Below are 21,165 nucleotides of genomic sequence, written 5' to 3'. Positions count from 1 at the left end.
TCCCCTCACCCCTGCAGCCCCTCGCAACCCCCATTCCACGTTCTGTGCCTGAATTTGTGATCTAGGTGCCTCATGGAAGTGAAGTCATACAGTATTTGTCTTTTCATGACTGGCTTATCACATCGTGTGCTCCGGGTTCGTACACGTTGTGGCCTCTGTCAGAACCTTCTTTCTTTGTAAGGCTGAGTAATAATAATGTGTGATAGACCACATTCTGTTTGTCCATCCACCCACGAATGGACACTTGGGTTGCTTCCACCTCTTGGCTAGTGTGAATAATGCTGCTGCGAACATGGGTGTGCAAATATCCCTTTGGGACCCTGCTTTCAATGTTTTTGTTATAAATCAGAAGTGGGATTGCTGGATCATACGGTAATTCTGTTTTTAAATTTTTTTTTGGTAACCACTGTACTGTTCCCATAGGGGGCTGTACCATTCTGCATTCCCACTGACAGTACACAAGGCTTCCAGTATCTCCTGGATTCCTCTCCTCCCCTCCCCTCCGTTCCCCTCTTCTCTCCTCTCCTCCTTCCTCCCTTTTAAATACAGGTGTTTTTTAAAGCTTCAAGTAGGCCTGATGTATAGTAATGTAGAAATATAGGTTTATCTCCCCCAAATAAGACACAACCGACACACATTTGTTTTTCAAAGGATTCTTTACCAGTTTCATAGGTTTAGACCGTACGAGGCCAAAAAGGACCTCCTTAGAGACATCAGTATTAACTCCATTGACCCATTTGACAGATATTTGCAATTATAACAGATCCATGAACAAAATAGAAGAAATCTCCCGTCTATTCCGGTGTTTACCTGCCAGTCGAAACCCATATTGATGCCCAGCTAGGCTAGATTGCTCCGAGGTCCTCAGGGATTTGAGGGCAGCGCTGGCCTGGAGTCTGGGTCTTCTCACTCTTGGAACAGGGCTCTGTCCTTTCGATCATACTCACGTTTAGGTGCACATTTTGGGGGGACTGCCCCTGTTTGGGAAAGTGAGACACACTTGGTGGAAACATCCGTGCCCTGCAGCACCATGTGGATTGATCCCCCCAAGTCCGAGGGACCTGCAAGCCTGCCCACACCCACGGTGGGGGCCCAGGTCCTACAGGGTGACCGTGGAGCCCAGGACCGGGGCAGAACCCACCGAGGACTGCCCGTGCCCAGTGCTGTAGCTCCTCTTGGCCCCAGCTGGCTATTTCTCTACAGTTCAGAGAGGAGCCAGTCCTTGAGCACGGGGAGGGCCCTTTCCACGGTGGTGACCTCGAGGGAATGGACTGCAGTCCACAGTGTCAGGGAACCTTGGGACTTTAGCCCTGGTTAAAGGTTTCCAGAACCGTCCTTGCGCTGAGCAGCCAGGCCCAGCGAGCCAGCTTTCCGGGGCACTGTCATCTTGGACCTTCTGCGCTGTGTAAACTGACACTGATGATTTTCCCTCTACCTTTCCGGCTACCCAAGTTCCCTCAGTTACGTAATTGGGATTAATGTAAGCAGTCAGGTCCGTTCATTTAGAAATTGAGAGCCCAGTAGGGTGAATGCGGGAGTGGGGCCGGTGGGAGGGACAGAGGCCCTCGTGAGTGCTGTGGGCAAATCCCCTGGCTTTTCTGGGCCTCGGTTTCTCTTCTGTTAAGAGACAGCAGAACCACAGCCTGTCGTGAGGGTGACTCAGGTAGTCTGGTCTCAGTGTGTGGTCATGGTGGGGGGCGGGGTGTTGCTCCCAACCAGGGCTGATCTCCTCCGAGGGAATGAGAGTTTTATGAAGGAATTAGAGTAAAAGTTACATCTTCCTAGGAATTTGCTGTTTATCCAACAAACAAACAAATAAAACGCCACACACGCCAGACCCCAGGCAAAGGGCTTGTCATTCATTGTTTCCTTTAATCCTCACAGAGATGCTAGGAGGTAGGTGCTGTTATGATCCCCCATTCACATATAAGGGAACAGGCTCAGAGAGATTGAATCACTTGCCAAAGGTGCAAAGGTGTGAGGAGGAAGCAGGCGGGGGGCGTGGTTTAGACCCAGGCGCGGCCCTCGAGCCTGCAGCGCTGGCCCTTGTGGGTCTGGAATCCCGTGGAAACAAGAAGGCCACCTTGCTTTGTTCAGCCTCTTTCTGATCAGAGGGGGTGGGGGGTGCGTGTCACTCCTGTCCCTACTTTGTGAGGTTAGAGGAACTGGGGCATGGAGTCCTCAACACCAGGGCCCCTTGGCTGGCCGCTTCCTTCTGGGAACCTGGGTGCGTGTGGTTTATGGGCTATCCTACTCTGTAGTCCGACGTTCAGACCTGTAATGAGATCATTTGTGCCAAACAGCCATTTGTCAGCAAGCAGGAGGAAAAGCCCCACACCTTCCCGGCAAGATTAAGCTAGTTTTGCTGGTGGTTCTTAATAAGATTTCAGAGCCATTTTATTAACATAGGTGGTGGTTTAGGGAACATGCTGGAGCCCTGACAAAAATAATGACAAAGGTGATAGACATGTGTTGAGCACCTCCTGTCCTGTGCCAGGTGACCCACGTGCTGAGAAGTTTTCTTGTGTATCCGTTGCAGAAAGCACGCGAGGGAGGGGTTTTCGCAGATGAGGGAACTGCCGTTCAGAGAAGTTGAGTAACTTCCCCCAAGCGGATACAGCTGAAAAACAGAATAGGACTTCGACTGCGAGGGGGTTGAGGACAGGGGACGTCTTTGTGTCCTCAGGTCCTAATCACAGAGTCAGGCCTAGAGTAGTGGAAGCCCACCGTGTAATTTTTGATTGAACGGATGAACTTCAAACCCTAGGGACCATCTGAGCATCAGGCTGGTGGGTGGTTGAACAAGACGTCTTTGAGATTCCACAGTTGGGATTTTCAGCAAAAGGCTGAAGGATGGTCAGCAGGGCAGGGTCTGGAAGTTGGAGTGCTGGCCAGTCCTGGCACAGTGGTGACCAGCTCTGGGAGCTTGGGCAAGTCACGGAACTATTTCCTCTTTAGAGAAGACAAAGTGGAGGTTGGGGGCTTGATGGGTGGCAGAACGCTGAAATCAAACAAAAGCCCGTAGGAGCCCCAACGTGCCAAACCATGACAGCAGAGCCGCCAGGGCTGAAGGTAGGGAGCAGAGCCTGGAATGGTCATGTGGAGAATCAGTGCCTGGGTCCTGTTCTTCTGCACGCAGGTAATCCCGGTGCCTTGGGGTGGCGTCATGTGCTGCTAGGGTATTTCCGTGTGGATTCTTGCATTAAATTTGTTCTTTGATGTGGTGTTGCGATGCTTCAGCAAGTTTACCTATGTGCAAGGAAAATAAAACACTTTTGAGAATGAGGTATTTCTTCAGTTCTGCCCCTGACATCTTGTCCTTACTTGTAGGTGGGGCGTTTTATAAGCCAATGACATAGACAAGGCTGCTGAGTCAGGGGAGGCCCTGGCGAGGCCAGGATCTCTCAGTGAATTAAATTCTTTCCCGAAAGCAGCCTGAACTTTGGAATATTCAGTCCTAGCCTTTGAATACTGTGGGAGTGCCAGGCTTCATCCATCAGCATGCCCCTCCTGCCCACGACCCTGGTGGGCAAATGGCTCCAGCTCTTTTTGAGGAGAGAGAATGGGTTTGTACTGAACGAGCCACTATTACCCAGTTCCACTTGGGACCCGTGGCCCGGCTGCTGGCCAGCCATGCGAAACAGTGAAGCTCTGTGACCTCCATGTGATTGGGCTCATGACTCTGTAAGTACCCTGCTTGCAGCGTGGACATAGATCCCTTAGGAGCTTTGTGGTCCAAAACCAGTGAGGATTTTGGGAACTTTGACGTAGTTGGGGCTACTCCCTCTTCAGAAAGGTCGGGTACATACGGGGTGATATACATATCACTTAGCGTTGTAGGAGAATCAGAGCACATCAGAGACAGGAAGGAAGTTGAGGTCACCTGTGATCCCTCACTGTCCACCCCCTAGCAGGAGGTTGGGTGGCCTCCTGGTTCAGAGCATGGCTCTGGAGCCAGTATGCCTGGCTTCCAGTCTGTGTGTACTCTATGAACTCGGGAGCTAGTTCCTTCTCCCTTCTGTGCCTCCCTTCTGTGCCTCAGTTTCCTTGTTTGTAAGATTGGGATAATTAGTTGCTAGTATGACTGTTTTATTGTTATAATTATTTTGTGAATAGAAGCATTGGGGCTCAGAGAAGCAAGCTGGCTTGCTTAAGGCCACACAATCCTTAATACTAGATGTGGGACTAGAATCCGGGACCTGTGCTAGAGCCAGAGGAGGTGGATAGGAGTGACCGGAGGTTCAGGCCTCCCCTCCAGGCCAGTGTTGTTCTTCCCCTCTCGCATCTCCCGGTGGGGTCACCAGTCCCATCCATGTACTCAGAACCCTGTTACCTGGAATCTTGGGAATTTTAGCACCTCTGGAGCAGCATTTAATCCTTTGGGCCAACCACAAACTGGCTGTTGTCAGTATGTCCTGGGTATGTTGGGTCTGAGCCAGGCACGGATTCTTTCATCCCTGCCTCGGTCTGCTGGAGAATCTTCTAGAGAAGGGGAGGAGTGACCAGGCTTAGCTTGTAGGATAAAGGGATGTGGAAATGTGCTTTGAGCCGTAGCAGGGTGGCGAGCTGCTGCCCGTGGGTGCGGGGTAGTGGCACAGTGGCCTTGCTCGTGGCCACAGCTTTGTAGAGAGCAGAGCATGGCCAGCCTGTAACGGGACCTGGCAGGGAGGGCTTCTGTTGCAGGATCCCTTCTCCCAGGCGCTGGAGGTCCCATCCGTGTTGCTCACCGGGTGGCTCCTCCTGGCTACCGTCGTGTGCTGTATGTAACCACGGGAAACACTGGACTATAAAGTAAATTCCAAATGCCTGAGCAAGCTGTTCAGGGCCTCCCGTAGTCCAGCCCCAACCTGCCTTTCTCTCAGCGAACATTTATTGATTATCTAATGCTCAGCCTGCCTGCTGAGCCCAGGGCTACCTCTCCATCTGCACCTTACCTCTGCATTTCCCCTCGGACATACCCTTCAGCCATACCTTCCTCTGGCTCCCAGGCCCACCTGCACATTCACATTCCCCCTTGACAGAGTTGTTCACTTCCTCTCCCCGCCCTGTTGACCTTTTATTTTTTTTTCAATCAAAATAACATATGCACAAAGTCAAAAAATCAAATTAGAAAGATGGGATCGTAAAGACCGCTCCATTTCTTAGCAGTTGCAATACTGTTCCTCTTTCGAGGGACAGCAAGCGGCCCCTCTTCTGCCACACTTTCTGGGCTGTATGTGATCTGGGGTCTGTCTGACTCCTCATACTGTGGCCTGGTCCCAGGAGAAGTGGTGTTTGGGGCCGTGGCTTCTCCCCTGGTTTTGGTTCTTTTGGTTCTTTTGGTGGAAATGTGGTTCTTTTGGGTGGAATGCCTAAATACTTAGGCATTTTATCCTTAGAAACAGCAGTGCCCGAAGCACACCTCTAATGGGCCCTGGAGGTTTCAGGATTCCGTCTGGAGAGTATGAGTGAGAGATGGTGCGACCGCTTCACAGGCCAGACCCCACACTTTAGAGACAGCCCGCAACCAGGAACGTTGGAGTGTGGCTGGTCTGTTCAGATGAAAATCGGGCCTCCTGTGGGACGTGAGTGGAAAGACAGAGTGACCTTGCTGGTTTGCTCTTCCGTGTGTGAGTCTCCTTCCTCCCACCCTCTCCTGAGCATCAGGGTGACCGTGAATGGAGGGGTGTCTGGCCCTTCTGATAGGGGAGGCAGGGAAATCGGTGCGGACACGATTTAGCTCGAGGTGTGTTCCCACCAGCTCTCATCTGTTTTGTCTTGGTGCAGCTCTTCTCACGATGGGAGAGTGAGCTGGCTGTCTGCTGCTTTAAAATAGTGGTTCTCACCAGGGGCTTTCAGAATGTATGTGCCTGGAACTCCCCACGCACCACACCACCACATGCTTCATTCCCCTACCTGGTGCCCCCCTTTTTTGGGGGTGGTGGGTGGAGGCAAGGACTTCCTTTAAGGAGTCCTTTTTCTCTTGCTGGTTCCTTAACTTTAAGAGGATCAAGTTTTCCTTTTGATTAAAAAAAGAGAGACAAAGTACATTCTCTTTATGTCTATACTTTTGCCAATTTGGGAGATTTAAGAAGACATGATTGGGAATTTTGAACTTGAGAATAAACTTCGATGTGCCTCTGCTTGCCGTGACTAGTGTGGTTCTCCTTAAAGTATTTCCTGCAGTGCCCTGTTCCTGGTTAATGTGTGTGGGGATGGTGCCGGGCGGTATCCGCATGCCCCGATTTTGATGATTTCTGCAAGTGTTTTTAGAGGGCCAGGGTGTGATTGTCCGTCTTTTCCGTATCATACATAGTAAGGACGAGGTTCCAGGTCGGGACGCAGATTCTGAGTTGGAACCCTGAGAGAGCTGAAGGCTTTCCTGGGTGGGCGTGCTTCTCCTTGATGTGGTTTGGGTTTCTTCTCTGCCGTGCGTGCCTACTAAGGATTTTGGAAGGCAAGGATAGTACTTTCTGAGCCCTTGATGAGGTCTGTAGCTCCATTCCGGAAGACATTCTGGAAGACAGTTCTTTCCTCACAAAGCCCTGTGCCAAAAAAGCCTCTCTCTCCCGGCCGCCTGCAGGGATGTCCTCGGCTTGACACAGTCTGCGCTGGGTGGTGGTGGATGGGGGCTGGAGTGTCACCAGCAGATCCCAGTGCCGTGGATGGGCTGTGGGTGCAAGTGGGAGAGGTTCGGGCACAGGGCTGAAGGGCGGCTGGCTGTGGGCTGGGAAAATAGGGCGCGGGCTGCCGTTGGGACCTGCAGTCTGGCTTAGGCCATGGTTCCACTGCCCCCTGAGAACTGGTGGCAGACAGGATTGAATTAAATTTACCGATTTGACTGCTGATTTTGCAACGGACACTGAGTGGCAGACACTGGTATGATTTGGCATTTTCGTAGCAGTCTGTGGGTGCCTGAACGGAATTTCCTTTCTCTGGGAGAAAGGCGGGAACAGCAGAGACACCTGGGTAGCCTTTTGGGGCCCAGCCCTGGTCCCTCAGTGGGTGGGCATTGTGCTGTGATGTTTGCTCACACCATGATCCGGGAGCCCCGCACACACCCATTCCTGCCCTGTCTCCCCATAGCACCTTCCTCGAAGTAGGAGTGTGGCAAGGAGGAAGGAGGACTTGGAATTCGGGTCAGGTGGGAGGACAGTGGTCCTGTGGTCCCACGATGCTACGGGTCCTTGGGCTGGGCAGGATACGCAGGGAGGTCAGAGGTCTCCCTGCCAGGCTCTGCTTGCTTCCTTTGCTTTTCTTGCTGGGTGCCAGTTTCCTGTCTGACTGGGCAGGTGCCGAGCTATGTGTGCCCTCTGCCCAGGGCCCTTGCAGCTCCTGTCATACGATCCTGCGAGCTCATCTGAGGCAGAGCACACATTTTCCACTCTCTGCCCACCCTCCTCCCCTCAAGAGGAGAGCAGGGCAGCAAGGCGGGCTCATGCTGATTTGTCTTGGTGGGGGGGGGGGGGACGGGACACGTTTGAGCCAAGGCCCTTGCCCCTCCCTCCATCCTGGCCTTGCTGGGAGCTTATGGAGCCTGTTGAAGGCAGATACAGAGGTTGTGTCACCGGCGTGGAACCATGCTATAGAGTTGCCCTTCTAGAGCTGAAGGAGACTCGCTCCGTCACACAGGGAGCGGCAGGACGAGGCCCGAGACCCAGTCTCCTGATTTCTGGGCCAGCTACCTCGTGGTGCTCCTGGCCTTGCTGCTTTTGGGGCCTGTCTTGCAGGCTGCTCCTCCCAGGCGCTGTCTGTGCCTGGGCTGCCCCGGGGCATCCTCCTGACACCCCGAGCCGCTCTCTGCGCTTCCTGCGTCCAGGGCCCACACCACTACAGCTGTTTTCTCAAAGTGTGTTCCGCACGGTGGAACTGGTTATTCCACGAGACAGGGTTTCTGCTGCCCAAGATAAACTCGTAGCAAGTGCCTTGTTAAACACCATTCACAGGCCGCTTTCCTGAAGGACTTCCCAGAGCCTTTAACATGCTAATGTGCATTCCGAATTTCCAAGAGTGGAGAATTAAAAGGCCAGAATGGGATTTATTATAAAGAAAGGGCGTGCAGTGCAGCTGGGCCTGAGGAGGAACTGAAACCCAGGACAGGAAAGGCAGTTTGTGAAATTCTCTGACTCCGTCTTTTGGTTTGTTTTGGTTGTGCTTTTTAATCTCTGCCCTTTCTCTGTGTCTTTTTCCTTCTGTCTACCCTCACACTGGACTTTTAAAAAAACATCACAGTAAAATCTACGTAACATCAAACTTGCCATCCTAACCACGTTTGAGCGCCCGGTTCGGTGGCATTAAGTACATTCCCAGAACCGTACATCTTGCAAAAACGAAACTCTGTGCCCGGGGAACAACCCTGTTCCCCTCCCCCCCATTCTACTTTCTGTTTCTATGGTTTTGGAGACTCCGGGTACCTCATGTTATGGGGAACCAAACGGTATTTGTGTGTGTGTGTGTGTGTGTGTGTGAGAGAGAGAGAGAGAGAGAGAGAGAGAGAGAGAGAGAGACTGCCTTATTTCACTCAGCACCACGTCCTCCAGGTTCACCCAAGTTGTAGCCTATGCCAGAATGTCATTCCTTTTTAAGGCCCAATAATATTCTGTTGTCTGTATGAACCCCTTTTTGTTTATTCATTCATCCATCAAGGGACAGGACGCATGGGTGGTTTCCACTCACCCCCGACTTCTTCTCTGGTCCACAGATCGCTAAAAAATGCGTGGCCCTCAGTTGTACCTTTTACAAGCAGAGTCACTGAAAAACAAAGAGGCGAAACTGCTTCTCTCAGCCCGTCCCTCGACCATACTGGTGCAGACTGGCCACCCCTCTCTCCCCTCGAGCTCCTTTCTGGCACGAGGACGGTCTGTGTCCTTCTCCACTTATCTCCCATGTTGTTTGTTACTTATTTCCCCGGTGACTCTCCTTTCTGCGTCCTGGTGCCCGATCGAGGGCGGGTGCTCCCTGTGGGCAGGTTGAAGAAGTGAAGATCGCACTAAAGGGGCTCTGGCCCTGAACTTGGCCACGGTGGGCCCAGAGGGGCCCTGACTGAGTCCTCCATGCTCAGGGGCCACTTGCCTCTGTCCCAGGCCTGTGTCATTAAATGTGGCCTCCTTTGAGTAGACCCCTGGCTCCCTGGGACAGAGAGATACCCAGTTGTCCTTTTCGTGTCCACAGGGGGTGGTGCATTTTGGTTCAGTAAAATTTACTCCAGCTGCCTCACCCCTAATTTAAAAAGAGAGAGGTGAGAAATCAATCCCAAATTTCCCGATGTGAGCAGTTTTGTCAGGGAGAAGCCTTCCTGACACTATAGAAAGGGTGGGTAGGAGAAGAGACGGTCATCGTTGCCAGCCAGCTCGAGCAAGGCCTTTCCCATGGTGACCTCACTTTGGCTGCCGACAGCTCTCTGGGAGCTTGAGAGGGGATTATTCCACGCCCCGACATTGAGGACCCTGCTCGAGATCCCAGTGCTGGAATTCCGACCGACAAGGTCAGACTGACTGGCTCTAAAGCTTCCTGCCTCTGACCCCCCACTCTGTACACACCGCCTCCTCAACCACCCCCCCTCACTTAACCCAGGTTCCCTCCCCTTCTGCCAAGGCTGGATGCAGGATGTTACTAGAAAGTGCTAGGGTTGAGAGGGCCCTTTTTTTAGGGTTTCTCCAAACTGAGTGATGACCAGAATCATCTGGGGAATTTAAAAAAAAAAAGTTTAGAATCAACATGTGTTGGAGTAGTGCCCAGAGGAACATTTCTAAACATTTCCCCATGATTCTGGTAATCAGCCACTGTGCCAGTCCTCTCCATTTTCCAGTTGAGGACCCTGAGGACCAGAGGGATGAGAGGACATAGCCAAGGCCGCTTGGCCCTGTCGGAGTAGGGGTCAGGTCCAGAATCCCACCTCTCAGCTCCTCATTCCAGGTCCTGTGCGTCTTCTCACACTGCCACCCCCATTGTAAGGGGCTCCTCTGTTTCTACCGACTGGGACCCAAGGGAGGCCTTCACCACAGGCCAGTCTTGCTGTCCATGGCCAGAAATGGGCCGTGAGGGGTGGAGAAGGCAGCCAGCTTCTGCAGTCCGTCCCCAGGGGCCTCTCCTCTAGTCACAGGCCTGGCAGGAGCTACCCTGTATTGACAGGTCCCAGGGACAGGCTGCCTTGGCTCTGGGTGTGGCTCAGCAGGTCACCCCTGGGCTTGAGAAATGCAGCAAAATGGGGACTTCTAATCAATAGGGAAGGGGTGGTGGGAGGAACAGGTAACTCCAGGAAAGCTACTCATATTTTGGGGGAGAGTGAAGTAACGGACCTCATTCCCTCTCACCCCTGTTGGTAGCCTAAGTTGCACACGTCTGTTTGTTCATCCATTCGTTCAGCAAATATTTTTTGGACCCCCCTCCCCCCCCGCCGTGTGAGACGCTTTAATAGGCATCGTAGATACACTGTAAATAAGACAGACGCAGCCCCCCCCCCCCCCAGGCGCTTAGACCTCTGCAGGGTTAGGTAACTAGAACCACATCCTTTATTGTCATTAATAGTAACAATGGTCATAGACATATAATTTTCTCCACCATTCTGTCACTGGAGGAAATGAAAGTGGGGAGACGGTAACCATCTAGCCCAGGGGCACAGCGTAAGTGATGGCATCTGGGTGCCGTCCCTGTTTGCTCTGTGCCGCCTCCCGCCTGGTGCTTCTGCTTTTCATCAGGGCAATTATAGGAAAAAGACGGTGGGCGGGCACTACAGAGCTTTGTCTGCTGTAAAATGTGAGTGATTTCAAGTGTCTTTGAGAATTTAGTACCCTGGGTAGCCTCAGCTATCCTGAGGAAGTGGTTGTGCCTCTTGCACACTGGATGCTTTGCACTCCCGTACTTGGTTCGCTCCGGCCAGGAGCACCCACGGAGCAAAGTCAGATTGATAAATTCCCTCCTTCTTCCCTTGCTCTTGTTTGCTTATAATGTATCCTCCATGATGAAGCCACCGCGAATACTTTTGGAGACATGTTAGAATAGAAAACAGTTCAACAAAAAGGCACAGGGACACTGAGCTCATCCATCCCCACCTGGCACTCCCCTGAACCTGGGCCCGGGCCGTGGGGCTTGGGCCCAGGGGGCGTTTTCACCAGAAAACAAGGGGTAAAGTGGTGAGTTCTTTCGTTGTGGGTTTTTTTTGTTTTTGTTTTTTGAGGGTTTTTTTGAGAGAGAGAGAGAAAGTGGGGGAGGGGCCGAGGGAGAGGGACAAGCAGGCTCCACGCCGGGTATGGAGCTGATGCGGGGCTCGATCTCATAATCCCGAGATCATGACCTGAGCCAAAACCAAGAATCAGACCCTTAACTGATTGAGCCACCCAGGCGCCCCAAGTGGTGAGTTTTTAATTTAGCTAAATTTAATTTAAAAAACAGTCTTATAATCAGAGGTAGTCTTTGATTTTGGGGGGGAGGGGCATTAAAAATGTCCTTTCGTAGAAGATGGTTGTAATGGAGGGCAGTGGTGATTGTTACTCATGTTGTTACTGTTTCGTGCCCTTTCTTGGCAAAATGAAAAGTTGCCAATGATGTGCCCATTTTCCTTGTGGTTTTTACTAACTGGTGACATCTGAAAATGACCATTAATTTTTAAAATTTGTTTATTTTTTAAACTCAAGTGTAGTTAAATGCAGCGTTACATTAGTTTCAGGAGTACAGTGTAGTGACTCAGCACTTCCATACAGTACTCAGTGCTCGTTACGTACGGTACGTTTAGTCCTACTCCCTATCACCCAGTTCACCCACCCCCCACCCCTTCCCCTCTGGCAAACACCAGTGTGCGCTCTCTAGTGAAGAGTCTGTTGTTTTGTTTGTTGTTTGTCTCTTTTTTTCTTAATTTGTTCGTTTGTTTCTTAAATTCCATATGAGTGTTAATTTAAATCATTGGTTTTCACACTATTCCTCTGAGCCCTGGAATTGCTGGGTTGCTGGGGGGGCGGGTGCATAGGGGTGCCTGCCTCGGAGTGAGAAGAGAGCCCAGGGCTCTCCCCCCATTCTCAATTAGAGAAATTCTTCTTCCATTTTACATATTAGCTTTGGGTATGATTTTGTTTGGTGGTAAAAGGATATCCCTGCTCACGGTTGGAGACCCTCTACTCTAGACTGTGTGTGTTGAGCAGAGAGGAGGAAGGCATGCTGTTGTTTTGCAGGACTGAGCCAGGGTGGGTCTTTCACCTGGCAGATGTTATCTCCTGTACCAGTCAGGGTTCTCCAGAGAGACCAAACCAGGAGAGAGGGAGAGAGAGAGTGTGTGTGCGCGTAGAGCCACCAAACTACACAGGGTAATCTGTTTCACTCAAAGTCTAATTTAATGATATAAATGTTAATCTCATCTAAGAAATACCTCCATAGCAACATCTAGACTAGTGTTGGGCCATAGTTGGAGCCATTGTGGGTACCATGGTCTTGCTATGTTGATACATAAATTAACTGTCCTACTTACTTAAGTGCCCTGGTCGTCCGATACAGATAACAGAGATGGGGAAAGCCGAGTTCTGCCTCAAGGAGGCAAGGCTACACACAGGAAGAAATTAAGAGCAGGACCATTTATATGTCAAGTGCTAACTTCTGAAGACAAAATGTAAAATGCATTTAGAGGAGCTGTGGGATGAGGTCTGGAGCACCCCTGGGAGATTCCTGGTGGGGGCTGAGCAGGAGCATTCAGAACATGGAAGTCTCAGGTAAGTGAGGACACAGACTCTGGGACCAGAGGGGGAACCACAGGATAAGAATGCTTCCAGTTGACTAAGCCTCTGAGTTTCTTAAGAGGTTCACATGTGTTTTTCATTTGATGTTTGTGACCATCCTGGTTTTTTTAATCGGGGCTTCCCGTGGTCCAGAGAGGTTAAGGGATTCCTCAGGGTCACACAGCTTGCTGGTGGCAGGGTACATCTTCCTAGTTCATATCCTGGCCCCAGCCTTCTTCCCCCCTGCTGGCCATCATGAAATCCATGCGATGTGCGTACGTGTCCAGGAAGGAGGGAATCAGCTCCTCGCCGAGGAATCCTGTGAAACTGAAAATGGACAGTTTGCTGTCACTCTCTCCCTGGGTCTTTTTTTCCTCTTTACCATCCTTGTTAACTTCCACCATTTTGTGTTCTTGCCTCCCCCGCCAGACACGAATGCAGAGTTTGAATCCAGATCCCAAAGCGCAGTACACAAGTGTCTACGGAGCCCTCAAGAAAATCGTTCGGACTGAAGGCTTCTGGAGGCCACTGCGAGGCCTCAACGTGATGATGATGGGCGCAGGGCCGGCCCACGCCTTGTATTTCGCCTGCTATGAAAACATGAAAAGGACTTTAAATGCTGTTTTCCACCACCAAGGAAACAGCCACCTAGCCAACGGTATTTTGAAAGCGTTTGTCTGGAGTTAGAGAGCTCTCTCCTTCAACAGACCCTTCCCCAGGGTTCTCCTCCCTGTGACCCAGCAGCCTGACGCCTCATCTCCGCCGCGCTTGCTTACGAATAAAGAACTCTAGAGTCGTGTGTGCACACACACCCAACACACGCACACACACACACACACACACACATGCTTTTTCTGTTCCCCTCCTTCGCTTTCTAAAGCCTGGGGGAAGTCGGTGACAGAGGTGTTTCAGTTTGCATTGTTGCGTGGGTTTTTCATTTTGTTTTTTTGTTTTGTTTTGTTTTTTTTTAAGACATTGAAAAGCAATTAATGATCAGATCTAGGAAAAAAAAACCCTGAATAGAAACAAAACTTTTCAATGCTGGATTCAAAAAAAAAATGTTATCTGGACAGCTTCTTTGAGACTATTTAAAAACTGGTTCAACAGGTCTCTGCAACGTCAAGATCTAACTAAGCTTTAAAAGGTCAAGAAGTTTTATGGCTGACAAAGGATTTGCTGCAGCACAGGCCACCTTTCCCACCTTAAGCCTCTGGGGATCTGGGGATTTCGCCCCCATTCTCTGCCGTTGGTCTCGGTGGCATCTCTCAGCGAGCAAGGGCTGGAGTAGTTTTCCTTTGTTGTTTTGAGGGAGAGAGGCGGGAGGGGGCTTGGGTTGGTGGGCGGGCGGGCAGCTCTTTCCCCCTCTCCTGTGGGTTCTGCTTTGGTTGGTTTTTGTTTGGGGCATGGAATAAGGTGTCCTTATTTTAACAAAACTGATTTTTCAACACTGAAGAGATAAGAGTGACCAGCAACAGCTTTCCCCCCTTCTTTTTGTACTACTAAGAGGGAACCCAAAAGCATCCCTTCCATCAGCAAACCCTGGTAATAATAACTACCTGGCGGGTTTGCAGACATTTATTTTGCTTTAAAAAAAAAATGGGCCCCTGGTTCCATTTATCAAGACGGTCCCTAAGGGTCACCCTCTGATGCTGTCCCCCTGAGTCCGTGGCCTTAGGGTTTGCCTTGTGTAATGGTTTGGTCCCTGGGCCACTGAAGCCCTTGGAGGCGGTTGGATGGAACACAGTTCTGCCCAGCACTGTTACCGCTTCGCTGCGATGTATGCTGTGGTTGCGTTTTGACCTTTCTGGTGGTAATCGTAAGTGTGTGCAGAGGGGGGAGGGGGCTTTATATGCATTTCTGAAAGCATTATCCTGGTGTTGCTCATTCCTCCCACCTTCTGGGGCTAATCTTAATTGCTGGGCAGTGTCACCTGCCTCGGGAGGAAGCCCAAAAGCAAAATTCCAGGCCTGAATTAGAGTTCAGAAGTTCCTGGTTCTTGAAGCCAGGCCAGTGAGAGCCTCAAGATGGGGTCTGCTGTCTCCGAGACAAGTCATCACTCTGCAGCCCAGCCCTGGAAATCTGCCATACACAGAGCTTCCTGATGTCTGCTTCTCCTGCCTGTTTTCTTGAAAATGCCTGGATTTTATTAAGGATCTTTCTTTTTAAATTTCTTTTCTTTTTCTCCCCTCTTAGCTGTATATATATGTCATCCCCTTTGCTTGCCCCAGCTCAAGGGCAGAGTAAATTAGTCCGTAGACAAAGGAGGGACAGGAGAGAATTAAAATCTGGACAGTTTCCCACGGTGGAAAGTCACTAAACGTGATTTCTGGGTGCCGTCGGCCTGAGCAGGTCTAACCTTTCCCAGCATTGGCTACACATCTGTAGGGTAGACATGTGCCTCATGGCACCTGTGTAATCGTCCCCATTTTTGCCAACCATTCAATCATCACTTTACGTTTTGAAGAGTCAGTGCTCACCTGAGGGCAACTGGGCATAGATTTTGCTTCTTAGAAAGCTCTGTGCAGGTTCCATCTGATTTTAGGTTCCGGGAACTTCCTCAGAACACCTGGTCGCAGAGGGTAATTTTCTGGAGTTTGTTTTGCAGGGATAGCTGGGAGTATGGCCACCCTGCTCCACGATGCGGTAATGAATCCAGCAGAAGGTAATGCTTCATGGTCCCAGGGAATGGCAGGAGGGGATATGGAAGGGGCAGGAGAAACGGTGGTGGGTGGGGATGGAAGGTGGGACAAGGGGACTTCCGGCCCCCAGTCAGAATAAGCAAATTCTTTACCACATTAGCAAAGGCCTTGAAAAGGGGCTGGGCATTTGAGTTTATGGTGTTCCTGTTCCCTGTGGTCCGCGGACCAGCAGCATCAGCATCTCCTGGGAGCGTGTTAGGAATGCTTACTCTAGTCCCACCCCAGACCTGCTAAATCGGTCTCTGGGGAGTAGAGACAGGGAGTCTGTTTTAACAAGCTCCCTTGGCTAGTCTTTGGCACTCCTGTAAAACCTGTGTGTACGTGTACATGTGTGCACAGGCACGTACACGCACTCTCACGCACACAGACACACGCACACCCTCTGGCCCTTATTAACCTTTATCAATCGTAGACAAATTTAGGGTGAAGCCGTCAAAGGCCATTTATTAGGGCTTAGGTTCAATTTGCTTTTTTAAAAGAGATCTGAAATCATTACGGACCATCCCAAACATACGCAGATGTGGAGCGAAGAGTGTTAGGAATGCCCGTGTGCGCCCCTCTCTACTCGTGATTTAACCTTTGGCCATCTTGTCCTAGCCAGCTCCTCCCGCGTTATCTTTTTTTTTATTTTGAATTTGGGAGCAGTGGAAAACGGTTGTCAGCCGTGCAGACGTGAGTCCTTAGCCGACTCGGGTCTGCACAGCGAGGAGCTTTGGGGCCTGCTACTGGGCATCCTCCCACCTGGGTTATTCTCGGTGTGACATGTATGACCCTCTCCACCTTTCTCCCCATCTGAAAATGGTCCCTTGCCAGAAGGGAAATCAGGGGTAAAACGTCAGCATTTTAAGTCTTGTGTTATGAGTGTGTCTGTTTTTGTCTTTTAAGGTGAAAATTTCTTATTTGCTCTCAGCTGCCTCCCATTCCCTGGCAGACAGGGGACTTGTTCTGACCTTCGGGGACTTGATGGGTCAGACTGGGAGAGGTGGGCTTTGTTTTTGTGTGTTTAGGGCCGTGCATCCAGGGACCTGGTCAGTGACCAGTTAATTAGCCTGTGTCACCAGGCAAGAATTTTGTTTCTGCTTTTCAAAGAGAAAAGCAGATATACTGAGTTAAGGACTTCATTTGGCTACAAGTAAAGCAGAGCGCACTGCATGTGTCCATTTGGCAGTGCAGGGGGCTATTACCACTCAAGCCTGATGGACCCCAGTTGGCCCCCAGTTGCCTCATGTCCTTTGACCCAGCAGTTACTTCTGTACTTTAAGCCAGGGTCTTCACTGGAGTTTGTCACTGAATCTGGGCTCACGTAATTCCAGTGTTTCTTCCAAGTGCGCTGTGACATGCAGAAGCTAAAACCGCTGTGTGCAGACCACATGCAGAGAATAAAAGATGGGACACACGTGCAGCTGGAGTGGTGGAGGGCAGAGAGGCCAGGAGGGCGGGGTTCAGTTTTGCCGCAGGTGCGATGCTGGAGGCCTCTGGGATCCAGGGGATCAGAACAGTGAGTCTAGTCTGAAGTGGCTGCCTGGTTCGGGGACCACCTTCTGGGGGCTGCAGGCAGGAGACACTGAGCACCGGGTCCTGGGGCTACGTCTGCAAATGGGAGAGCCCGGAGCTGGCTTGTTTGCTCAGGCTGGGGCTGCGTGTGTGCTAGCTCTCTGGGACCTGGTACCGGTGTGTCTAAACTTGCTTGTTTCTCTTTACGGCTTGGCTGCCCATTTCGCTCCGACCTGGGGTGGGGCCAAACCCAACCAACCACCCCCCGACTGCCGGCGGCCCGACCCCAGTTGTGAAACAGCGCATGCAGATGTACGACTCGCCGCACCGGTCGGCGCTCCGCTGCGTCTGGACGGTTTGGAGGACCGAGGGCTTGGGGGCCTTCTACCGGAGCTACACCACACAGCTGACCATGAACATTCCCTTCCAGTCCATCCACTTCATCACCTATGAGTTCCTGCAGGAGCAAGTCAACCCTCACCGGGGCTACAACCCACAGTCCCACATCATCTCGGGCGGGCTGGCCGGGGCCCTGGCTGCAGCCGCCACCACCCCCCTGGACGTCTGCAAGACCCTCCTCAACACTCAGGAGAACATGGCCCTCAACCTGGCCAACATCAGTGGCCGGCTGTCGGGCATGGCCAATGCCTTCAGGACGGTGTACCAGCTCAATGGCCTACCTGGCTACTTCAAGGGCATGCAGGCACGCGTCATCTACCAGATGCCCTCCACTGCCATTTCCTGGTCTGTCTATGAGTTCTTCAAGTACTTTCTCACCAAGCACAAGCTGGAGAATCGAGCTCCGTACTAAAGGAACAGGCTGTGGGCAGTGATTCCAGAATCTTTTATTTTTAAAAGACTTGCCCTGCCTGCTTCCATTCCCTTGTCCTCACACCGAGATTGTTTTGGCAGGGTGTTGGCAGGGTGGGCCCTCTGCTCCCTGACGCCTGAGAGAGAGGGGACAGTGGGACAGCTGCTTACTGGAAGGCCGTCCACAGGGACGTCCGTGGTGGTAGGTGGGGGAAGACTTTGGAAGGGGAGTGAGGGACGGCTTTTGCCGTCCCTCCCCTGACAGGAATGTAGCTTTCCTGCCCCACTGTAGCAGTCTCCAGCCCTATAATCGCAGCTCACACGGGAGGGGAGAAAATGTGCAGTGACTGAAAACATTAAAGAAAAAAAGAGCATTCTGTATATAAAAGTTCTAGTATACAGTACAAAATAGATGGATAATGTTTATCCTTTATTTTTCTATGTAGAAGTTTTTGGGTGTGTGTGTGTGTGTGTGTGCGCATGTGTGCAAATAGGTGGTACAGCTAGGCATATCACGCTGTTTAAAAAAAAAAAAATAGAGGGCTGAATTCTTCCATTGGGTTAAGTAAAAAGGCACCAAAGTGAAAAATTGCTGAATGTGGCCTAAAATTGTGTTAAGCCCCCAGATGGAAGTTTCGCTTGAATATAAAATAATAAAGTTTATATTTTGAATTTCTCTTTTCGTGGAGGAAAAAGGTACGTTGCAAACAAAATCAAAATAACGATATATTACTTCCAGCTACTTTTTTTCTCCTCTTATTCAATCAGTCACCGTGTGCCTTTTCCTTTTGTCTTTCCCGAAAATTCCAAGACCAAAGATCTGGCCCTGGGGCATTTTCTCGTGCTGTAGGCGCATGCACATGCATACACAATGGTGTCAGGATGGGTCACATTGGAGGACGGTGGCCCCCAGCAGGACTGCGACGACTAGCCTTATTCCTGCTGACACCATTCCCTTCCGTGTTGTGAGTGATCAGATGTCTGCCTCCCTGGGCCAGCACTTAGTAGCTCTTGAAATGCCAAGGTTTTGTTACTTGTTGGAAGGCAGTTGGGATAAATCCTCTGTAGGACTTATTTCTGCTTTAGCCTTTAACTCCGGCACCTCAGACATTCGTGTGTGTGTGTGTGTGTGTGTGTGTGTGTGTGTGTGTGGACTAAATCTGTGTCCCTGTCAAGTATGTCTGTGGCATTTGTCCGTCCCTCTGTCCACCATTAGTTCACCTGGCACGGAGCCCCTCACCTCGCAGGGACAGAGGCCAGGCCCTCCGGCCAAGCCCAGCTGCTGAAGGGAGACCTGGACCCTCGTGCACAAATCAGGCTGCCTCTGCAGAGCTGTCTTCAGCCTCACGCATCTGCATCAGCCGGGAACTTGAGGCCTAACTGCCTTGTTGTTTGAAATGGCGCGTCGGAGCCAGATTACCACTGAGAGAATGCAAGCTGGTTTCCTCTGGCCACGCCCTTTGATTGGCTGCCAGACATCTCCAAGGGAAGCCCAAATGGCTTCACTGTTTCCTTCTGGAGCCCTTTAAAAATGAGCAGGAAGCACGTGTATGTTCGATCTGGCGGGCCTGGCCCTGACCTTCGGCCTTTGTCCTTTGCCCCTGACCTGCCCCACAGTCAAGGTAGTGCACCTCGCTGAGATACAGATCCGGGCTCCTTTGGAGGCTGTCACTCGGCCAAGAACTCAAGGTGGCACTGGGACAGTTTTCATCTTGGGACCCTGCACGCTGCCTTCAGGAGTCGTTCTGAGGTCAGAGACGGAAGGGGGCTGTATCAGGCAGCTCCCACGTGTGCCCCACGAGCAGGACCTTGCTCCCGGGCTGGGAGGGCTCCGCTGCTGGCCTGTCTTACTTTGGAATTAACCACTCCCCACCCCCTGCCAGTTGGAAACCAGTTGCAGCAAGCCTCTGTCCCACCTGGGGGTGCAAAAAGCCCATGGAGACCGTGATGCTCTGGGAAGTATTTACATCCTCGACTAAAACATGCTGTGCATTACTGTTACATTCTGCAAAAGGAAGAAAACCAGAGAGAATTCTAAAATAATGATCCAACTGCTCTTTCTCATCCTCTTAAGATGTGCCACATGCTGCAAAATATTCTCTCTTCCAGGATTTTGGTTTCGATTGCATTCTGAAAAGAAAACTGTTCACTTCTCTAGGAAAACTCCTTTGGGTAAGGCATGCAAGAGGGAGAGGCAGGAAGTGGGTTTGAGAGCTCTGTGGACTGAGCTGGAAGGTCTGCCCACGGCTCTCCTCTCACCGTACAGATGGATTGGCCAGGAAGTGGGGTGATGCCACCTGGCCTGCCTTCCCCACTGGACCTTCCTGAGGCTGGATGAGCCGTGGATCTGAGAGAGTTTTGAAAGTGTGAAGCACTAAACAAATGTAAGTGGTCTTAATCTTGTGGGAATTGAATTTCCCCCTTGCTCTGAGCTCTGTGTTGTTGCTTCGTGCAATCTACAGTCCAGTTGTCAGTTGTGACTTTGACATTGAGAAGTAACTAACAAGGAAAATGTTGTCACCCCACCCCGGTGGCAACCAGCTTCACGTAATCATGGCACGCGCGTGGTCTCTCGTGCGTTTGGGGTGACCTCTGCAGTCAGGCACGCCCCTTGAGTACGGTGCTCAGGAACAGTGTGTGCACAGGCGTGAACTCTTACGCCCAGAACGCGATGTGATATTCAGTTCCTTGTAGATCAGAGTTTTATTTTAGAATAAAAAATGGATTTTTCTCAGATGTGATACAGCTTCAATCCACGACTATTTTTTCTTAAGTTTGGATTGAATCTAGCTGTTTACTGGCCTGCATCCTTCTGTGTGTTCTCTGTTTCTGTTTTTGTTTTTTTTTTTTTAATGATGATGTCTTATCCATTCGCGGTCCTCGGAAGTCCCCCTAAAGCTGCATCTCCAACACATTGTTACGCCAATAAGGTTTTATTTAACTTTATTTGAGGATGATTGTGTCTGTTCAATGCGAATGTACTGCTGCTTCCTACCTGTGAGACGCACAATGTACAAGGGTGAGCAAGAGTTTCTTAGATGCCCGGAGCAAGGAGCGGTCACTGCCTCCGGTTGTTACCAGCTCTTCGGAACAGGGACAAAGGTGTGTCTGTGCGTGGGGATATCTCAGATTTGCTGCTACAGCCGTGACACTGGGGCTAGAGAAAATAAAGCCTTGATCTTTGAAGTGGTGTGGGCTCTGTGGTGGGAATATTGAAAAAAAGAGGAGAGTGGATGGAGAGAAGGAGCCTAATCCGTGGGGCTGGTGCCTACTCCAGCCTCGCTCATGAAGAACCAGCTCCATGACTGTGGTGGAAAGTGCCATGTCAGCTCTCTTAGCACTGGAAGCAGATCACCACGTCGGGCAGCCCGGGCACGGCCACATTGTCATGCCCGGGCAAGGCTGAGAGCCGTCTGGCTTTGGTCTCCACCAGAGGGAGGGTGGCGGCTTTCCTTGCTGGTGTGGGAGTGTGAGTGTGACAG

At 51.1% G+C, this 21,165-nt stretch overlaps 1 protein-coding gene across 6 annotated transcripts in view; it reads left to right on the top strand.

The window, feature by feature from the left end:
* The window catches only part of SLC25A37 (solute carrier family 25 member 37), a 39,035-nt gene extending 18,616 nt beyond the window's left edge, over nt 1-20,419 (top strand). Inside the window, exons 1-4 of one of the 6 annotated variants that reach the window (XM_045773972.2) lie at nt 2,605-3,139; nt 13,110-13,338; nt 15,286-15,342; nt 17,164-20,419. In XM_045773972.2, the coding sequence (XP_045629928.1) occupies nt 3,092-3,139; nt 13,110-13,338; nt 15,286-15,342; nt 17,164-17,684 (855 nt within the window). In that variant the 5' untranslated portion in view covers nt 2,605-3,091 and the 3' untranslated portion in view covers nt 17,685-20,419. Of the gene's footprint in view, nt 1-2,604; nt 3,140-13,109; nt 13,965-14,015; nt 14,223-15,285; nt 15,343-17,163 lie in introns of those variants that run through there. The other 5 variants (XM_045773971.2, XM_045773975.2, XM_045773974.2 and 2 more) reach the window with 5 other exon arrangements.
* Nucleotides 20,420-21,165: the final 746 nt, after the last annotated feature.

The sequence above is a fragment of the Ursus americanus genome, chromosome 13, assembly GCF_024610735.1.
Source record: "Ursus americanus isolate L20-20 chromosome 13, mUrsAme1.1.p, whole genome shotgun sequence".
Taxonomy (NCBI): Eukaryota; Metazoa; Chordata; class Mammalia; order Carnivora; family Ursidae; genus Ursus; species Ursus americanus.
The sequence above is the reverse complement of the archived record's forward strand: the minus strand, read 5'-3'. Positions and strand labels throughout refer to the sequence as shown.